Here is a 17,230-nt window from a genome sequence, read left to right on the forward strand (position 1 = left end):
CACCTCCCAGCTATAGTACTGTACTGTACTGTATGGCAAAAAAAAAATCCCTGGAACCTAACCCCCCCATTTACATTCATTCTTATGGGGAAATTGGATTCGCTTAACATTGTTTCACTTAAAGTCACATTTTTCAGGAACATAACTACAACTTGAAGTGAGGAGTTACTGTACATGGTACTGCACACACATGCTGAATACATGCCTTTCCATAAAATCATTTTATAGTGATTTAGTTCACAGTGCTGCACTGCCTCAATCGACAGATTTACACCATACTACTGTACAGGAGCCCCTTGTCTGTAGGCACCTTCCTGCTTAACATAACTCCACCTTAGAATCATAAGGTTAGAAGGGACTGCAAGAGTCATTTAGGCTAACCGCTGCCAAGATGCAGGATTTGTTGTGTCTAAAACACCCAACATAGATAGCTATGAGACTCCTTTCATAACCCTTCAGTGAAGGAGCTTCCACAACCTCCCGAGGCAGTCTGTACCATGGTCCTACCGTTCTTGCAGTTAGGAAGGTTTTCCTGCGATTCAATCTAAATCTGTTATGCTGCAGTTTGAACCTATTGCCTTTTGTCCTGCCCTCTGTGGCAAGGGAGAACAACTTTTCTCCACCCAGCCTTGTATGTCTTGAAGCCACATCTGCTTACCAATACTGGCAAAATCCCTTTTTCTCTGAACCAAGTACATCTACAGGCAAGCAAAGCAGCTCAATTCTGTTTTTTCATTGTTAAGAGGATTTGAGGATGCTCAGCACCTCACGAGACACTCAGAACTTTGAATGATCAAGTCCCCTAGAGCCAACCTCAGTAACAGTGATTGCCATCGCTGTATACAGGAACCATGAACTTCAACAGTGTTGCTATCAGACTCCCTTGACAAAACAAGTTTTTCCTTATTCTGTAAATTCCTATCTTTAAGGATACATTGACCAGGAGAGTTTTTCATATCCTCTCCAGGGGCTGAGGTGGTGTTCATCTTCTCTGCATTTGGGAACTGGCTCATCAACTGTGCTTGGAAATCTTCTCTCCGCTCATACTCCTTCCCACGGTAAATGAACACTTTGTTCTGCAAGAGACAAATACTAGATTTCTTAGACTGGAAAGTCTTTGGGGCAGGGCCTGTGTGTGTGTTTGTACAGGGCCTAGCACTGTGGGGTCTCTGAACCTGATAGTGGCCTCTAATTGTTTCAGAAATATAATAATTGATTATAACCCACTTCCACTAGCTCCAGGAAAGTGTCACTGATTCCCCAAAGAAAATACTTCATGCTGTGAGACAGAAAGAGGAAAAAAAGGCTGAATTCAGAATGTGCCTTTACAGTAGTAATTAAACAGGCAATGGGGAGGTGGGTGAAATATTAAAATTCCTTTTCTTCTTTCCCCTTTATGAAAGAAACATGCTTTATAATATATGTATAAATTCTCTTTTCTCCATCCCTCTCTCCCAGTATTATAAACTTCTCATTTACTGCACAGTCAATTCCAAGGAGTTCTTGTCTGTCGTTCAGCGTACGTGGTGTGACGAGATCGGGAAGGGAAGAAGCAGTTGCTCTTATAAATATGTGAAACACACCCATTCAGTGTTAATTTTTGAAGCAGGGGGAAAATTCATTATTATTAAATTAAATTAAGGTGAGTAGTCAAATACTTTAACCTAAATACCTAACACCTAAAACCTAAAAATAAGGTGAAATTCTCTCCTCTGCAGGCGTTCTACTGACTGTCTTCCACGTAAAATCAGACTGTAAGGCTGAACTGGTGAAGGGAGGCATTCCATTGCTACTCAAACATGAGGGTGTATTTCACCCTAGCCCAAGTCTCTCCTGGAGCCACAACATCCATGCTGCTATTAGCGCACTAGCCTGAGTGGAGCTAGCACCAGTCTGCCTACATGGGCTAGGAGGCTTGTTTCCAGCTGCAGTGTAGATATACTCTTAGTGTGTAATTGCAAGGTCCACACGACCAGGTAGGTGCAGCAACCTAGAGCACTGTAGACTTAACCTAAGCTTTCCATGCACTATCTCGTCTCTCTGACAAGCCCCCAGAAGTGTGGACACACATCCTTCAGGTGTAGCTAAGGAGCAGTTCAGATGTCATCTTTTGTTCGCTCATAATGAGAGCTACCAAAAATTACAAATGTGTGTGAAAATGAACTAGATTTTAAGGTTTGATATGAACTTTAAATATCATTTCATTGCTTCCTGGTACCCTGTACCTTCATTAGTCTGTGAAATATGTAACATTTGGGAAGCCTTTGCTTACTTATAATATCTTGTAAGGATTCAGCATGCTGCCTTTTTACTCCACCTTTTACTCCTTTTTACTCCACCTTTTACTTCATAGAATACTATGAAGGTATTCTAGTCTACAAGGGAAATCAGAATAACGACACAATCAACTTAGACGCATTGCCATCCGGGAAGGCTTTAATGTGCTATTATAACAAGTAATACTTCAGATAATTGTGAAATCTGGTGCCAATGCAGGATTAAATGAAGATCAGTTTTCCCCAGAGACTAAGTACATTTTTACTAGTAGAGTGCAGTGGTGTTTTTATGAGTATAGAAAAATATAGTTGAAGGAGAAATATACAAAGTAGAGACTTACCCTGAGAAAGGTGGGAAATCCTTGGCCATAATATCCGACGGCAAAGTAATCTGGTTTAGGCCTCAGAATTTTCATGATGTTTTCATAAAATTTAGCTTGTTGAATCTGAAATCAAAAATGGTATCTCAGTCTTGTTGTTTCAGAATCATAATACTTCAAGGAAAATGGTTTCTATATTTAAATTATTACCGGGATAATTTTTAAAAAATACAGCATTCAGTCACTCTTTACACAGTTTTCTTGTGCCACATTGTTTTATAAATTGTTTATATAAGCATAATACACAGCAAAATTAAACGGGGTCAAACAATTTAAAATGTATGCAAAGTCAGGTAATCCCTAACTAACAAGTTTGGAAACAAGCTGTCAAACACCTCAGAATTATACTAGGTAGGATCCATAGTTGGTAAGTAACTTCATTGATAAGGTTAGTGAGATAATGAGCTTGAAAATGTTTCATGTCCTTAATGTAGCTTGGTGAGGACTGGGCCAGCTGTTCAGAATAATGGTAGCAGTGGTGAATGAGGGGCAGACGTACGTATGCTATACTGAGTTGAGAACAGTGCTTCATTTCATTGACTGTGTTCTCAGGTATAACATTGCATTTAGTCTGGGCTATGTAAATGTGGACTGCAAGAGATTTTTTTTAAAATAAGGATTATAATCTTTTGATTTATGACATATAGAGGAAGTCTGAAAAAAGTGCAAGTGTGAGGAGTGGTCAGGATTCCTCCAGATTTGTTTTTCACTTTAAACATTTCAGGAATATCAAATTCAAGTTTTGACTCCCCTGGAAGGTTCGGGTATGTGTTCATTTTGAGCTCTAACACCTTCACTGAAATGGCAAAGGTGTTGAATCTTCAAAAAAGCCTCCTTTATTCAAAATTTGGATTCGTTATTGAGGATAAATATGTGTGAGTAAAAATAAAACACACAGTGTTTAAACAGCCGGCCTAAAAATCCCCTCCGCTTTCATTTTCTCAGCTTTCATTCTATTGGCTCTTGTGATGGCACTACTTCACTAGTTCTCCAGTCACCACAGACTCTTCCAGGCTTGACAGGATCTGAAATTCTAATGTCAAAAGCATATGGGGGCGGAGGGGGGGATATTTTAAACCTTTCTTTCTACACCATAAAGAAGAACCAAAAAAGGGGCACAAGGCTATTTTATGTCCTTTAGGTAATTTTTAAACCCTGCAAGTCAATTAATGCAAGGTAATCACTCCTGGGATTTGCTTTGTCTCATGTAATCTTATCTCTAGAATAGTGTCAAATGATTAAATAAGCAAACATACATATATAATAATTAACCACTTTTATAAGGCTCTTTAGCACAGGAACTTTATTATTTAATTTGTCAAACTTCAGGGCATGATCGCTGACAAAGTAAAGAATGTCAAATGATCTAAAAATGAATATGGATCACAAATTCCTATGGACTCTTCAAAAATTTGTCTACCTATCTACCATTTGAGAGTTCAAAAATATTTATTTATGTTCCTGAAATGTTTTAGAGAGCCATGTATGTTCTTACCAGGTTCTGGCTTAGAAGTTCATAGTCAAAAACTTCCATTTCATACTGCTCTGCTAGCTCTTTGCATAAGGATATTGATTCTTCCCACATCTGCAAAGTAACCACAAATTCTAAAGTAAAATTACACAGGTACAATCGAATACCAACAAATACGGTTTTAAGGAACCACTGTTTAACTATGTATCCTTATTGATTAGGCTATCTATTAACTGCACATATGGAATGGAAGACTCAAGGCACCCATAATTCCAGGAGAGCAGCTTAATGTGCAGAGTAAAAATATTTTATGGTTCATTATAGATAGGAACAAGTGAGTTTCCATTACAGTTACAAGAACACTGCCAAAAATCATCTGACCTTTCAGTATCCTCCAAACATAGGTACAGCATCTCCAAGGGCTCAGACACAAACTCCATGCACATTATATTGTGCTTTCTAGGGGCCCAATCCTGTAATCTGTGCTCCCATAAGTAGTCCTTGATCAGGTGAAATGTCCTTTTCAGCTAAATGATCTCGAGACCAAACCACTGCCTGCCCATGAGACAGCAGCTTATTTCATTCCTCACAACATAATTTCTGTCTCAAGAAGAAACACTGGAAGGAAGGCATGCTACAATGGATATAGTGAGCCAGATTTTCCAGTCTGCTAAGGGCATTTTGCTGTAAGCCTCACACAGTAATTTTAAAGCAGCTGGGAGACAGCGGGTGGACATCTCCCCCTCTGCAGAAAGACTGCTTGCTAGCAGAACATTGGCTTCGCTGCCTTCTGCACCATACACCCCTCACCCCAGCCCAGACAAGGGAAAGGAGGGAACATGCTGGGGATGGGATGGCAGGGAGAGCTCTGCTATATCTGATCCTCCACTGATGTAAGGTCACTGCCAGTCTCATGAATTGGGGCCAGTCCTGCACATCTGTAACCTACACTTGGATTGGGCAGCCCTGAATCAGAGAGGTGCTACCAGCTGCCTGCAGCAATCTGTCCAAGCAGAGCTTGGCTGAAGTGGAGAATTAAAGCTATTGTGTATCTAGGGTTATGTTGCATGGAGAGATATTGCTACACTGTCACTATTTCAAATGCATATAGACAGACTGCTAGATAACAGTTAAATAGCACTGCACTGTCTGTGCCACAGTACAGTAGTGAGGCAGTGCAGAAGCACTAGAAGTTTCCTGTCCGAAAGGCTAACATTGGGGAAACAAGTTGGTACCAGCTAAGGACAAACAGTGGAACAAGAAAAAGTAAAGGAGCAATGCTTGGTCATTGTAGGTGAACTGCATTATTCAACAGGTGGGATTGAAGATGTTCTTTTGAAGGTCAGAAATGGTATTTGCCATACATCAGCTGAGCTTCAACCAGACATAGAATAAGAAAAGATTTACAGGGGCACCATGTTCCGTGTTTTCCACTGCAAAATTATTCCCTACTGTATGTTGTCCAGTAATTTGCTCATTCTCGTTTTCAAGGGTTCTATGATGGGGTATCCACCCCACCCAGGATTGACAGGGGTTGAGATGGCCAGGTATGTTCAGTTATGAAGAGCTTTGTTCAGTTACAGCTCTTCATTATCTCCACAGGATGCACCTGGAGGAGGAGCCAGGGAGCAGGGAACTAATTGAAAATAGGCACGGCTAGTCAGGAACAGGTGGAGCCTATAAAGCCAGGTTGCTGCTTCTGGGTAAGGGCAGTCACTCCCTGGGAAGAGGGTTTGGGGCTGGTACACCCAGAGGAAGAATGGGGACCCAGTAGTGTAGGAAGCAGTCCAGGGAAGGAGTAGTGAGGGTGAGAGAGGAAAGCCCAGAACTGCTGAGCTGAAAGCCCTTGGACTAGTACCCGGAGTAGAGGGCAGTCCTGGGTTCCCCTACAAGCCACTGAGGCCATGGCAGTGAATGGGGAGACTGCTAGTGCAGAGAGATATTGAAAGACTTTGGTAACTGGGAAGGGAGAAGGCTGAGTGACCTAGCTGGAAGTCACAAAGAGGTCGCTATGGGTCCTGGAGCGAGAGGGAGGGAGAGGGATGGTGTGTAAACCAGGGAAGGGGGCATCTGCCCCAAGAGCTAATCCCCAAAGCACCCCAAGACAGGTTCAATCATGGAGTCAAAGGGACCTTTACTATTGGACATCAAAAGGTGCACGATAAAGACCATAAAAAGGTATTTAGTAGCCTATATATGACTTGTGTGTTGACCACTTGTCTAAAACTACATCTGTCTTTCTGAGATATCCTGTGTATTTTGAGGAAGAGGATAATGTGATGGAAGAATAAGAACTGAATTAACTGTATCAGTTTCTTGTTAATGGAAAATTCATTGCATGTCTGTAATTATTTTATTTATGTTGGGCAACATGCACTATTTCATTGTTTTGCCTGAGCTAAGAAAAAACTAGACTGGATGTCAGTTACAAACATTAGCCTTCTTCCTTTGTATATTTATTTATATGACAAATTTATTAAAAAGGAGTTGTCTATAATGAATCTCCTTTTAGATGAAATTTTTATGTATGACCCACATTTCCAAAATGATTTTACCCAATAGCCAAACAGATGTTTTGTTATAATAAAATGATTGTTAAAGGCCACTGGTGCATAACGTAACACAGTCGGAATGTTAAAACAGTTACCTTTCCCTTGTCAAAGTATTCTATAATTTTTTCATACAAGTTCTCTTTCAACTGTCGATGGGTCTGTGAATACTGGAATTCTGTTTGCATAACTTGAGGTGCACACTGTTCATCGGACCACTGTGAGAAAAACATTAGAAAACACATACTTTTGGAGGCAAAGTAAAAAAATGTTAAGTTTCTTCTGTATTTCCCAGAAAGTAGGGGAATACCATGGCAAGGATGCAAATTTTTTAACATGTTCCTGAATAACTGTTTCATGTTGGTAACTAGGGTTGGCCAACATTTTTTGGGTTGAACAGTTTTCTGTTGAAAAATGCAGGTAATACAAAATCGTGTCTATTCTGATGAAATGCTCTGAGGAAAAGTAAAAACATTTTGTTCTGAGATTTTCAACTTTTTTTTATTTTTCTATCATATTAGGATATTAATTTATTATGTATACGTAATATAGATTAATATAATATAAAAGTCAAAAAAATGAATTGAAATGTCACTATTGAAACAAATGTTTTTCTGGTCCTGAATTTCAATTTTTCAGAATTTTCATTTCTCTGGATATTTGAGCTTTATGTACCAATTTAGAACTTAAAAAAAATATATATAGAATATCCCACAGAACAGAAATTACAGTTTCCAACCAGCTCTATTGGTCACGTCAGCTACTTAACTAGATTGTAGTGAAAATAAGCATCAGTTAAGAAAACAGGCAGAGGGAATAATTTGAAAATGTGACCCATCATTTAAAATGAACATTTTAATATACCCATATTGCAGTAGCTGCCGGGGCAAATTTAATTACAGCCCAATATTATATGTAAGTTTCCAATCTAGCCCTAATTTGGAAATTGTGAGTACAGTAAGGTCAGAAAAAATGCAGTAATTATGGAGGGCTAATTGCTCCAAAAGTCACATATCCTATCTTTATATTATTTTTGTCACAATTTTTAATTACCCATACATAATTTTAAATCATCAGCTGAGAACATCTAATATTTCTTCTCAGTAAGTATGCTCTAATTTTTATTAAATGTCTTAGTATTTTCAACTACCAGGAAATTAGACTGCTACTAATGAAATAATTAATACAAAGTCTTTGATTTATTGTGTAAAACAGATTATATATACACACACACATTTCTAAATCTGAAAATTGTGACAGCTCATTATATACATTCAAATGTGAACTCAGTAGTCTAACCTTCAAGAGCGAGGTATGGAGTAGAAGGGTGTATGCAGCTTCTGTGTAATTCTCACAATCTAAATGAAGATCTCGCAATTTATACAAGTATCTGTTACAAGAGAAGAAAATCAGAGTTTAAAAATATACATAGAGTTCTGGCAAAATGCATTAATGGCTTGCACCCACAAGCACCGACGGTGAAACTCTCCACAGAAAGAATGAAAGATGTAATGGAGTAACCACCCTTAGAGATCTCAAGGTTATTTGGAGGGAAGCTATTAATTAACTCTTATTTGTCTGGGCCATTAGATTGGTCTGAGCTTCCTTTGTGTTGTGGAGCATCTGCAGAAAAGCAGGGTTAACAATCAGGCCAACTTTACCAGAGTAACTGCCGTGCCTGCACCTGTGCGGGTAAAACTGAGATGTGCAACAAACACATTTACTCCACATTTTCCAAACCCTGGTGCACTCTGGAGTATTATCAGAAATAGTTTGCCTTTTGACTGCTGCCAACTACCTGCCATTGTTATATAAATTGTTAATTGTTTTCTCCTGTGCTATTTTGCCCTAATTTTATGTGGATGTTTCATTTTACCCATGTAAATGCTACAGATAAGACTAAAGGAAGAAAAAAAAATATTGTTACAGTTCCTCAGCTATAGTTGAGGAGTGCATAACACAGTACATCAAAGAAGAGCATGGAGGTGGTGTGCACGTGGCTTACTCCAATCCTGAACTGGCTATCATGAAGACGGCCTCTAGCATAAGTTAGAACAGCTTTCAGGCTGCTCTAAATTATATACCAACTGCCAGTGGCCCCAAGGGTCTATTATGACGGTGGGTATAACCATGGCCCAGTCATATCTCCTCCACCTACAGGGAGGGGAAGTGTGACCTAAGAAGTGATTGTCCCTGCACAGGGGACAGATTAAGGCTCTAAGTAAACTTAGAGACAGCATAAAGTCAGGTATACGCTAGAAAAGTTTTGCTGGTGTGTGTGTGTGTGTGTGTGTGATATATAGCTCCAGCAGAAAACCATACAATTACAAGTTGAATATAGTGCTGCATATTTAGCATGCTCTGTAGTCTGAGCACATACTACAAAACTGGAAAGTGTTTCTCTGTCTCTCTCTAAATATATGATATGATTTGCCTCCAACTTCAAATCCAACTATATTTTCTTCATTAAAGAGAATGCAATGATTCATTCAAATAAACTTTGTTCTAGGGGGAAAAAGTGCTGTTGATGAATATGTACAATAGATTCCAACTTTCTGAAAGCTAAGCAAACAACAGATTAAAAAGTATAAATGAGCCTAAGGATATTATGGACTCATTGTGGATGATGAGCAACCAAGGGCATAACACAAACCCATATAGTATGCTGAAGACAGTGTGCATAAAAGGAATATTACTGCACTCTTCAAACAAAAATCAATAGAGCAATTACCATACCTTATATACATCCCTTCACGGTTAATGTCTTTGTAGAAATTCTAGAGGGGGGAAATAATTACAGTGTTAGTTTTCAATCTCGGTTATTAAAATACTTTTCAGGACCAAATTACTCATGCTAAGTATTATTTTCTTTTTTAATTGTATAGACAGTGCAGAAAACAGAACATAATTCTGTATTTTGACTCATTTTGTCATTAAAATTTTAAAACTTAAATTATTAATATCACAGTTTGTGATATGCATTATTTACAAAACATTCTCAATTAAAATCCAGTAATATGGCTGCTTCAAACAATATTTTAGTTCCTTTATAGCACAACCATATATAAAATCTTCCAGTTCACTATTACAATTATTAGTGATGGTTCTTTTCTTTGTAAAGGGGAAAAAAGGGTTATCCAAAGGCGCACGTTGATGTTACATGCTCCACCAGTTAGCTACTAAAAGGGGTTTGGGATTTCTGATGATGATAGATCTAACAAATACTTCTGAGCTATTTCTCTAAGGAGGCAGAGTTCAGGAAGGGCGGCAAAGATGGATTTGCACATCTGAGACTGTTGCGGGCCACTTTGGTTTCCAGTGTACGTTAAAGCAGCCCTTAGGACTGCTCTAACGTGCCCATGTTAGAAATGATTTTCAAGGGACTAGTTAGAGAATAGTTGGAATATTGTACACTCCAACCACAACAGCTCCCTTGCTGCCTATGCCCTTCACTGGAGACTGCCAATGGATTGGGGGGGGGTGGTATAGGTCATTATATCAGCCCTATGCTTTTGGAGAAATTGCCTGGTGAAGAAATCCTGCTACTATCCAACCCCTTTATACCAAAGAAAAGACTTAATGACTGGTGAATGTAGCCTGGGACCAGACTCAGAGACTTCAGTGTGACTGTTCTCATGAGTAAGCTTCATCAAGCTCAGATACTTGGTCTCTTACTACCAGTGCATTTTACTGGCTTCTCTCCCCTCTTGATGATTTAAACACAGCATTTCTGACTTGCAAACTGCATGTAGTTGCCAGTTTAGTGGGTGGATGCTTTCTTCCCCAGAGCCCTGCATTGCAGGAGGAGTTGAAAAGGGGGGAAAATACAAAAGAACTCTCCTCATCCCCCACCTCAAGGGAAATAAAGTGTCTAAACAAGTAAAGAAAAAAATCTGAATAGTGGACTGTTAAAACATGTCAAGAGAGCAAATGGATAAAACATGCCACAAGCCAAATTAAAGGGCTGAATTAATGATCAAAGATATGCTTGCTTTCTGGATACACAATCCTTGGCTAATTGACAACTAAGGGAGTATGTGGTAACTATCTGTATATATGAAGGGGGCAAACACCAAGAAGAGAGAGAGTTTCTTAGGATGGGTCAAAGTTGGTATAGCAGAATGAAGCTGGGCACAGGAAATGTAAGATGAATTCAGGAGAGTCTTCCTACTAGAGTTTCTTATGTTTTATTGAAAAATGTGTGTGAGAGAGAAAAAGGGCATGGAAGGGAAGAAATGGCAACATTTTCTGCACAAAGGCTTTTCATTTTCCAATCAGTTCTGCCTCGCAGTGAGGTTCTGCACACTGCGTCAGAGTTTAAGGACAGCGAAGGATGGAACAAAAATTTGGATATAAAACCTCGTGTTTGAGAATTTAAACCAGTGTCTAATTATTAAGCATTAGGATGAAACCTTCCCTAGGGCAGATTATCCCATATTTGCGGATTAAGGGGTTTCTTTAAGCATCTGTTGCTGGCCACTGTCAGAGCTGGATGGACATCAGGTCTGATCCAGTCTGGTAATTCCTGTGAATGAGGATAGGGGTGCAGTTCAGGGTATGTGAATGTGAAGAATCAGACGTGCAGATTATGAATGTTTGTTTGTTGGAAGAGGAAGGGAGTTTGTTACTCCAGCTCCTCAGCTTCATGTCTTTATGTATATGGGTGGGGAGGCCAGAAAATGAAGGCTGCTTTGGAGATTATTGATGGTGGGCTTCACTGCTGATATCATGGTTTTCTAGTGATTGTTTTGTTTAGAAAAATACTTGTTTAACTCAGTTAAGGTTGTGTTTTGTAGGGTTATTTCTTTGTTTCTTTGTTGTCTTCACAGCTCTATCACACCAGTCCCTGGCTGCTTTGAGGAGGTCAGAAGAAAGTGTTCTCTGATACTTGATCTGTTCCCTAACTGGGATGGGGGAGGGTTGAGAGCGTATGTGGATTTTTCCAGAGAATAACTCCAGTGCCTCCTGCTGCTGCTGCTCAGAGTTTTGCCATGCAGCAGCAAGAGTAGCATTGTATGAGTTTCACTAATATTTCTAGACAGGCCAAAGTAGTCTGAATTTCATTTTGCTGCTTCCTGGCAAAGTTAAAAGCAGAAGCAGTGGCACTGAGCTGTCTGCAGACTCGGGAAAACAACACTGCATAAATTCAGATTTGGAAGGCTCTCCCCACAACATAAATTGATGTCTTAAGTCACTCATTTTCCTGGGCAAGCTTTACATGTGCCATTGGTGAGAAGATTTTTGAAGCCCTTTTCTAGTTTTATACTTTATTTTGCAAGGAGACACATACCAATAAGTTGACAGTGCAGCTCATGCGGTTGTCCTTGCTCTCATCATTCATTACTGTTCGGTAATCCAGCAGCTTTTCCAAAAGCCCTTTAACTAGGTTTACAAAATTTTCAACTGTCTTGGAAATGTCACGATACTCTGAAGAACATTCCATGAGTCTGCAAACAATGAGAGAAAATTGCTTTACAGCTATGTTAGAACAGCTGCACCCTGAGTTGAGATGCTTTGGGGCAAACACTATATTACAATGATGATAACTATATTACAGTATTGATCATAAAACAGGCATAGAGTGTATTTGAGATTCCCTTTGTGGCTTGATAATCTACACATCTAAAAGTTGGATGGGGAGCAAGTCCAAACAAAGAACGGAATGTTTACTTTTCTTGTCTGGAAAACAACTACAATTTCAAGGGTGCAGGTGTGTACATATGTGCTTTGCTGGGGTCCCATTATTTCCATTCCCCTTTACTAATTGCAAAGTCAGTGTGTTACAAAAACCCTCCCTCTACATGAGTCCTGACATCAGCCAGAAAGGATTGCTGGAGGGTGTTGTGGCAGTTGAGTATAGTGTCACCCACACCACCACCAGCTGGATGGGTGAATTTAGACACCAAACCAGAATTCCAGCTCTATCCTGTGTTCCATAAGGACATTTTACAGGTGTGTAACATACTCCATGAGGACTTTAGAAGTACACCTCATTTTGGATTTCATAAATACACAAACTTCTGGGGATAAAGTAAAACAACAACAAAATTTTCAGCAAACATACGTAATAGGAAGCAACATGAAACTTAACTCTTATAAAGGCATCGTACACAGGCACACACACAAAAATATTTATATATTGCATTCTGAGGGTACATCTACACTGCAATAAAAGACCTGCAGTATGGCCGCAGCGTGCTCTGTCTCGTAGGGCTCAGGCTGGGGAACTAAAAATTGCAGTGTACCTGTTTGGACTCAGGCTGGAGCCTGGAATCTAAAACCCTGCTAGGGTGGAAGGTGTCTGAGGCTGGGCGCCAGCCCGTGTCTGAACACGTATTCTACAATTTTTAGCCCGGAATCTTGAGAGCCTGAGTCAATTGATCCAGCCTCTGAGACCCGGTGTATTTATTGCAGTGTAGACATAACCTGAGACAGTTCCTGCTTCATGCTCTCATGGTGATATGTTTGTACATAAGAAAGAGAGAAATACAAGTTGGATAATTCACACAGTGATCTGACTTCAGTTTTGTCTTTGGCATAGGACAGTTGGGGGTTCATTTTGCAGTTCAATTTTAAAAATGTGTTAAGAGATGGCCGAAGATCTCAAGTCTTTTTTTCTCCAATCTAACTACTCTGAGGAGATGCAGTTATTTTCTTTTGTTTTCAAGTTAAACATTAGTAGGATTTTCATACCAGTATAAATAACAATTGGAAATCACACTACAAAAAAATAAGGCAATTCACTAACAAGACTTCATCATTGCTATTTGGCCTTAATTAGTAAATAAAAACAAAATTAAAAAAATGAGAATAACTGTGGACTTGACTGCTGCAGATTTAATTCTTTCCCCGTGTTTCTTTTTTTGTGATAGGTGAGTTTTCACCAGCATTTCCCAAATTGTGTTAAACCTGCAAGTTGTCCTATATTATTTACAAAAGTGCCTAAATGACTTAGGAGCAGAAGACATTGATTAGTGGTCACTTTTTGTTTTTCCAGCCAAGTTATTTAAAGGGACGGAATGATTATTGTCTTGAAGATTTTTCTCTCTTGTTGTTTAAGGACTTTTTTCCTAGGCATTCTATTTTTCCCCCCGTTTCTCTTTTTCACTCCATTATGTTCTATTTTTTTTTTTATATCTGAGTAGTTACATAGTTATCTGGTATATTCCATTAATGGTTTCATATCTGAATGTTTGGAAAGTACAGTAAATTCCACTGGAAAATTATGAAAACACATTAGCAATTGCAGAATCCTCACTGAAATTACATTGTGTGCCTATGTTGAGCTGTTTCCTTGTTATACCATGTGTTATTCTTGATCTCTCAATGTTTCATTAGCTAATTTCAATTTATATGTAAACAAAGGTATTCTGTAATTTATTGTTGTTCTTTGGAAAATGCACCATTTGAATCGGCATTACTGAGTATTACATTTCTTGTTAATGACAATGTGAGCTTTTGCTATTGAAGATCTATCAAGACTTCTACACATGTACGTATTCATATTAAAAGTTCTCCTTTCACAGATTTCCTACAAAAAAATCTATCTAGAATAGAACAAAGTCAAAAATGGGCTATTCCCTCTGTTTCTACCCCACTCACTGTGTATGTGTATACTCATACCTTGTGCAATGTGGGAAGTGGGGAGAGAAAGAGATGGAGGAGACTTGGATAACTGGTATGAACTGATTGTGTTGAAAGATTAACTGAAATGCTTTCAGAAAACAACTACAAGAAACTGCTTAAGATCTTAAACACATTACAAAACAGGATGTTAATTACTAGTGTCTGCAGACACATGTGACCTGAATCAGCAAAGAGCTTAGAGTACATGCTTAATTTTAAGCACGTGTAATAGGATGTAAGCTTAAGTGCTTCATTGAATCAGCATCTGAAATGTTACTATGAAATATATTTTAAAGCAAAATAATGATTCCTTCACTTACCTGCAAGACTACACTTTTTGATTTTGTGGTTCACCGACTTGATGACGTCACTAATATCTGAATAAAAGTAAGGAATTAATCTCCCTGCCATTATTTAGATATTAGTGACATCATCAATTCTTGCTGTGGGAGAACCCTAAAGTCACTTCCTGATAGGTGAGAAAGTAGGGATTTTCAGCTATTTTGTTTTAAAATGTTTATTTGTAATATTTCTGATATTTTCTTAAGTTCAAAAATGGACAGAACCCAGCATGCCCTTCATTCTCTCTTCTACAATGCTTTGTGTCAGTGGAAGCAAACACTACAGGCACCGCTGTTTGAACAACAGAATGGTATTTTTCATCTAAAATGTGCATGTCACAACTGATTGCCATTTCAAGATCAAAACTCAGCTCAATTTTTTAACGTCTAAGAAAAAGTAAGTTGCACGCTGTGTGAGTGATGGAAGAAGTGGGCTCTTACTCAGATGAAGGGATGAGTATAGTTCAACTTTTAAATTCTAGATTTGATAAAAAATATGCTCTGAGGCTTCCTAAATAAGGGATTTCGATAGTTGTCCAAATTCTGCACTTAGCCAGCATTTACTACAAGTGACCCTGGATTTACACTGGTGAAACAGAAAGCAGACTTATGCTCACTAAATCTTACACTCAAAGCATGAATTGATTTTGTCACATAACCCACAATCTAATAACTATTGATTACAGACGTTACTCCTGGATCATAAATGCTGGAAAAATCATGTGATGAATCAGTACTGTTTACCATCCCAGAGATTAAAAAAAAATACTGAAGTTTGAAACAACGTGGTCTTATTGGTTAGGTAATAAATGAACCAGGCTGGCTGCATTGAGTTCTGGGAAAACGAATACCACTAGATCTGTGTGAAACCCTCTGTCCTTTAGATTGCACAAAGTTCCAGGGAATCTTTATGGCAAACTTTGGTTCACATTCCCAAATTATTATCTCGGCCTATCCCAAATCTCAAGCAAATTCTGTAACCTGATGAGTTTAATCCTGAAGCTCAGCCAGATCATAAAATACTTGTAGCACTTTGAAAAATGTCCTGCTGAAATATTTTAATGCTCTATCATTTTCTAGAAATCCATATATTATCAAAGTCCAAAATATCAGTTAATCTAGTCAATACTATCTACTATATCTTCACAGAAACAGTCACCTTTTTCTAAAAATTTCTGCCTTTGAGAATGACTAGTCTACTGTGTTAATTACAGTACGGGTTTCCAAGTTCTGGATGTGGCATAAAGCATAATTTTTTGAGTTATATACTGGAACTAAGAGAGCTCCTTTGAAATTTAGATTTTTGTTAAATACTTTTCAAAGTGTTGTTATTTTACAACCTTTGTAGAATATGGAATTCTTTCTAGAGCACTTTCAAAAGCTTTTCACGAGTATTTTATAGGTGTGCTTAAATAAGAAAATTTAAAGTAAATATTTTAATTTAAAAGAAAAATGACCGCTCAATCATTGAAATAAGTTATTTCATTAATGAATTCCTTTCCTGTAGTTTTCCAAAATATGGGAGGGAATATCAGCTAGTGATTGAATAAGGCAGCTAAAAGTCAGGATTCTCCAATACTATCCTTTGCTTTGTTCCCATGAAGTCATCTTACTTGGGCAAGTCACTTAACGTGGATATCACATTGCTTTTCTTCCCCTTTTTCAGATGGGTAAACTGTGTTGAAATCCCCAGATTAAAAGTTCTATGTAAACACTCAGATTTTACTAGCTTTAATTTGTGAGCTTTTCATAGCCATCTTTTCCCTTCCTCACCTGATGCTGCCCTATGAACAATTAATCTCTAATTATTAAGCACACTATATTGTTGAGTTTTGGAATGTGGCATCAGAGGAGATCTCAAACCTCTGTTACTAATTCTCTCCTCTTGTCTTTTTTGGTTATAAGGAATCATGATGGACAGACAAGTCACACGGACATACCAGCTGTGGATACTGATCCCTACCATATGTAATGGATAAAACCTTCTTGTAACTCTGACCCATCTCATGACATTGGGGGCCCGTAAATAAAAATCAGTCTCTTGCTAACATTATTACATATCACACCTGGTTTCAGAATAAAGTCAAACCTCTGATTAAACAGCACAAAGGAAGCCACGTGAATTGCTCAGACTGGTAGGGACCATAACAGTGAGGTCATTGAAACCCATACAATTTTTTCTGGAAAAAGTAATAAGGGAGGAAAAATCAGCCTTGCAGTAAATCCAGGGGCACTGGAGATCTACAGTGGTGGGGTCATGAAGGGGATTGCAAACTGCTAGACAAAGTCATTCCAAATGTCAAGAATACTCAGGAGTGTACACAAGAAAGTCACTTGGGAAACGTTTCTTTTCTTTACAAAAAAACCCAGCTTTCAAATGAGACTATTGACCATAGGTAACAGACCTACATACTGAAGTTGTCAGTTTAGGCACACTTCAAAATGTGTAAGTATTTTTAATTTTGGGAAGCTCAATTCTATAGAGGAAAAGCAAAACCTCTTCTTTCTCAAAGCCTGCTGTGATGTATACAAGTTTAAATTACTTCTTTTTAACATTCCCTCAGATCTTTGTGAATCTGCATGTAGT

At 38.4% G+C, this 17,230-nt stretch overlaps 1 protein-coding gene across 1 annotated transcript in view; it reads right to left on the reverse strand.

The window, feature by feature from the left end:
• DOCK2 (dedicator of cytokinesis 2) overlaps positions 1 to 17,230 on the reverse strand; it is a 492,812-nt gene that overhangs the window by 40,708 nt on the left and 434,874 nt on the right. The window contains exons 35-41 of the mRNA XM_042850773.2: positions 11,967 to 12,123; positions 9,413 to 9,453; positions 7,976 to 8,066; positions 6,775 to 6,894; positions 4,152 to 4,241; positions 2,618 to 2,722; positions 935 to 1,076 (exon numbers count right to left, since the gene is read on the reverse strand). Coding sequence (XP_042706707.1) covers positions 935 to 1,076; positions 2,618 to 2,722; positions 4,152 to 4,241; positions 6,775 to 6,894; positions 7,976 to 8,066; positions 9,413 to 9,453; positions 11,967 to 12,123 — 746 coding nt within the window. The remainder of the gene's footprint in view (positions 1 to 934; positions 1,077 to 2,617; positions 2,723 to 4,151; positions 4,242 to 6,774; positions 6,895 to 7,975; positions 8,067 to 9,412; positions 9,454 to 11,966; positions 12,124 to 17,230) is intronic.

This window comes from Chrysemys picta, chromosome 8 (assembly GCF_011386835.1).
Source record: "Chrysemys picta bellii isolate R12L10 chromosome 8, ASM1138683v2, whole genome shotgun sequence".
Classification (NCBI taxonomy): domain Eukaryota; kingdom Metazoa; phylum Chordata; order Testudines; family Emydidae; genus Chrysemys; species Chrysemys picta.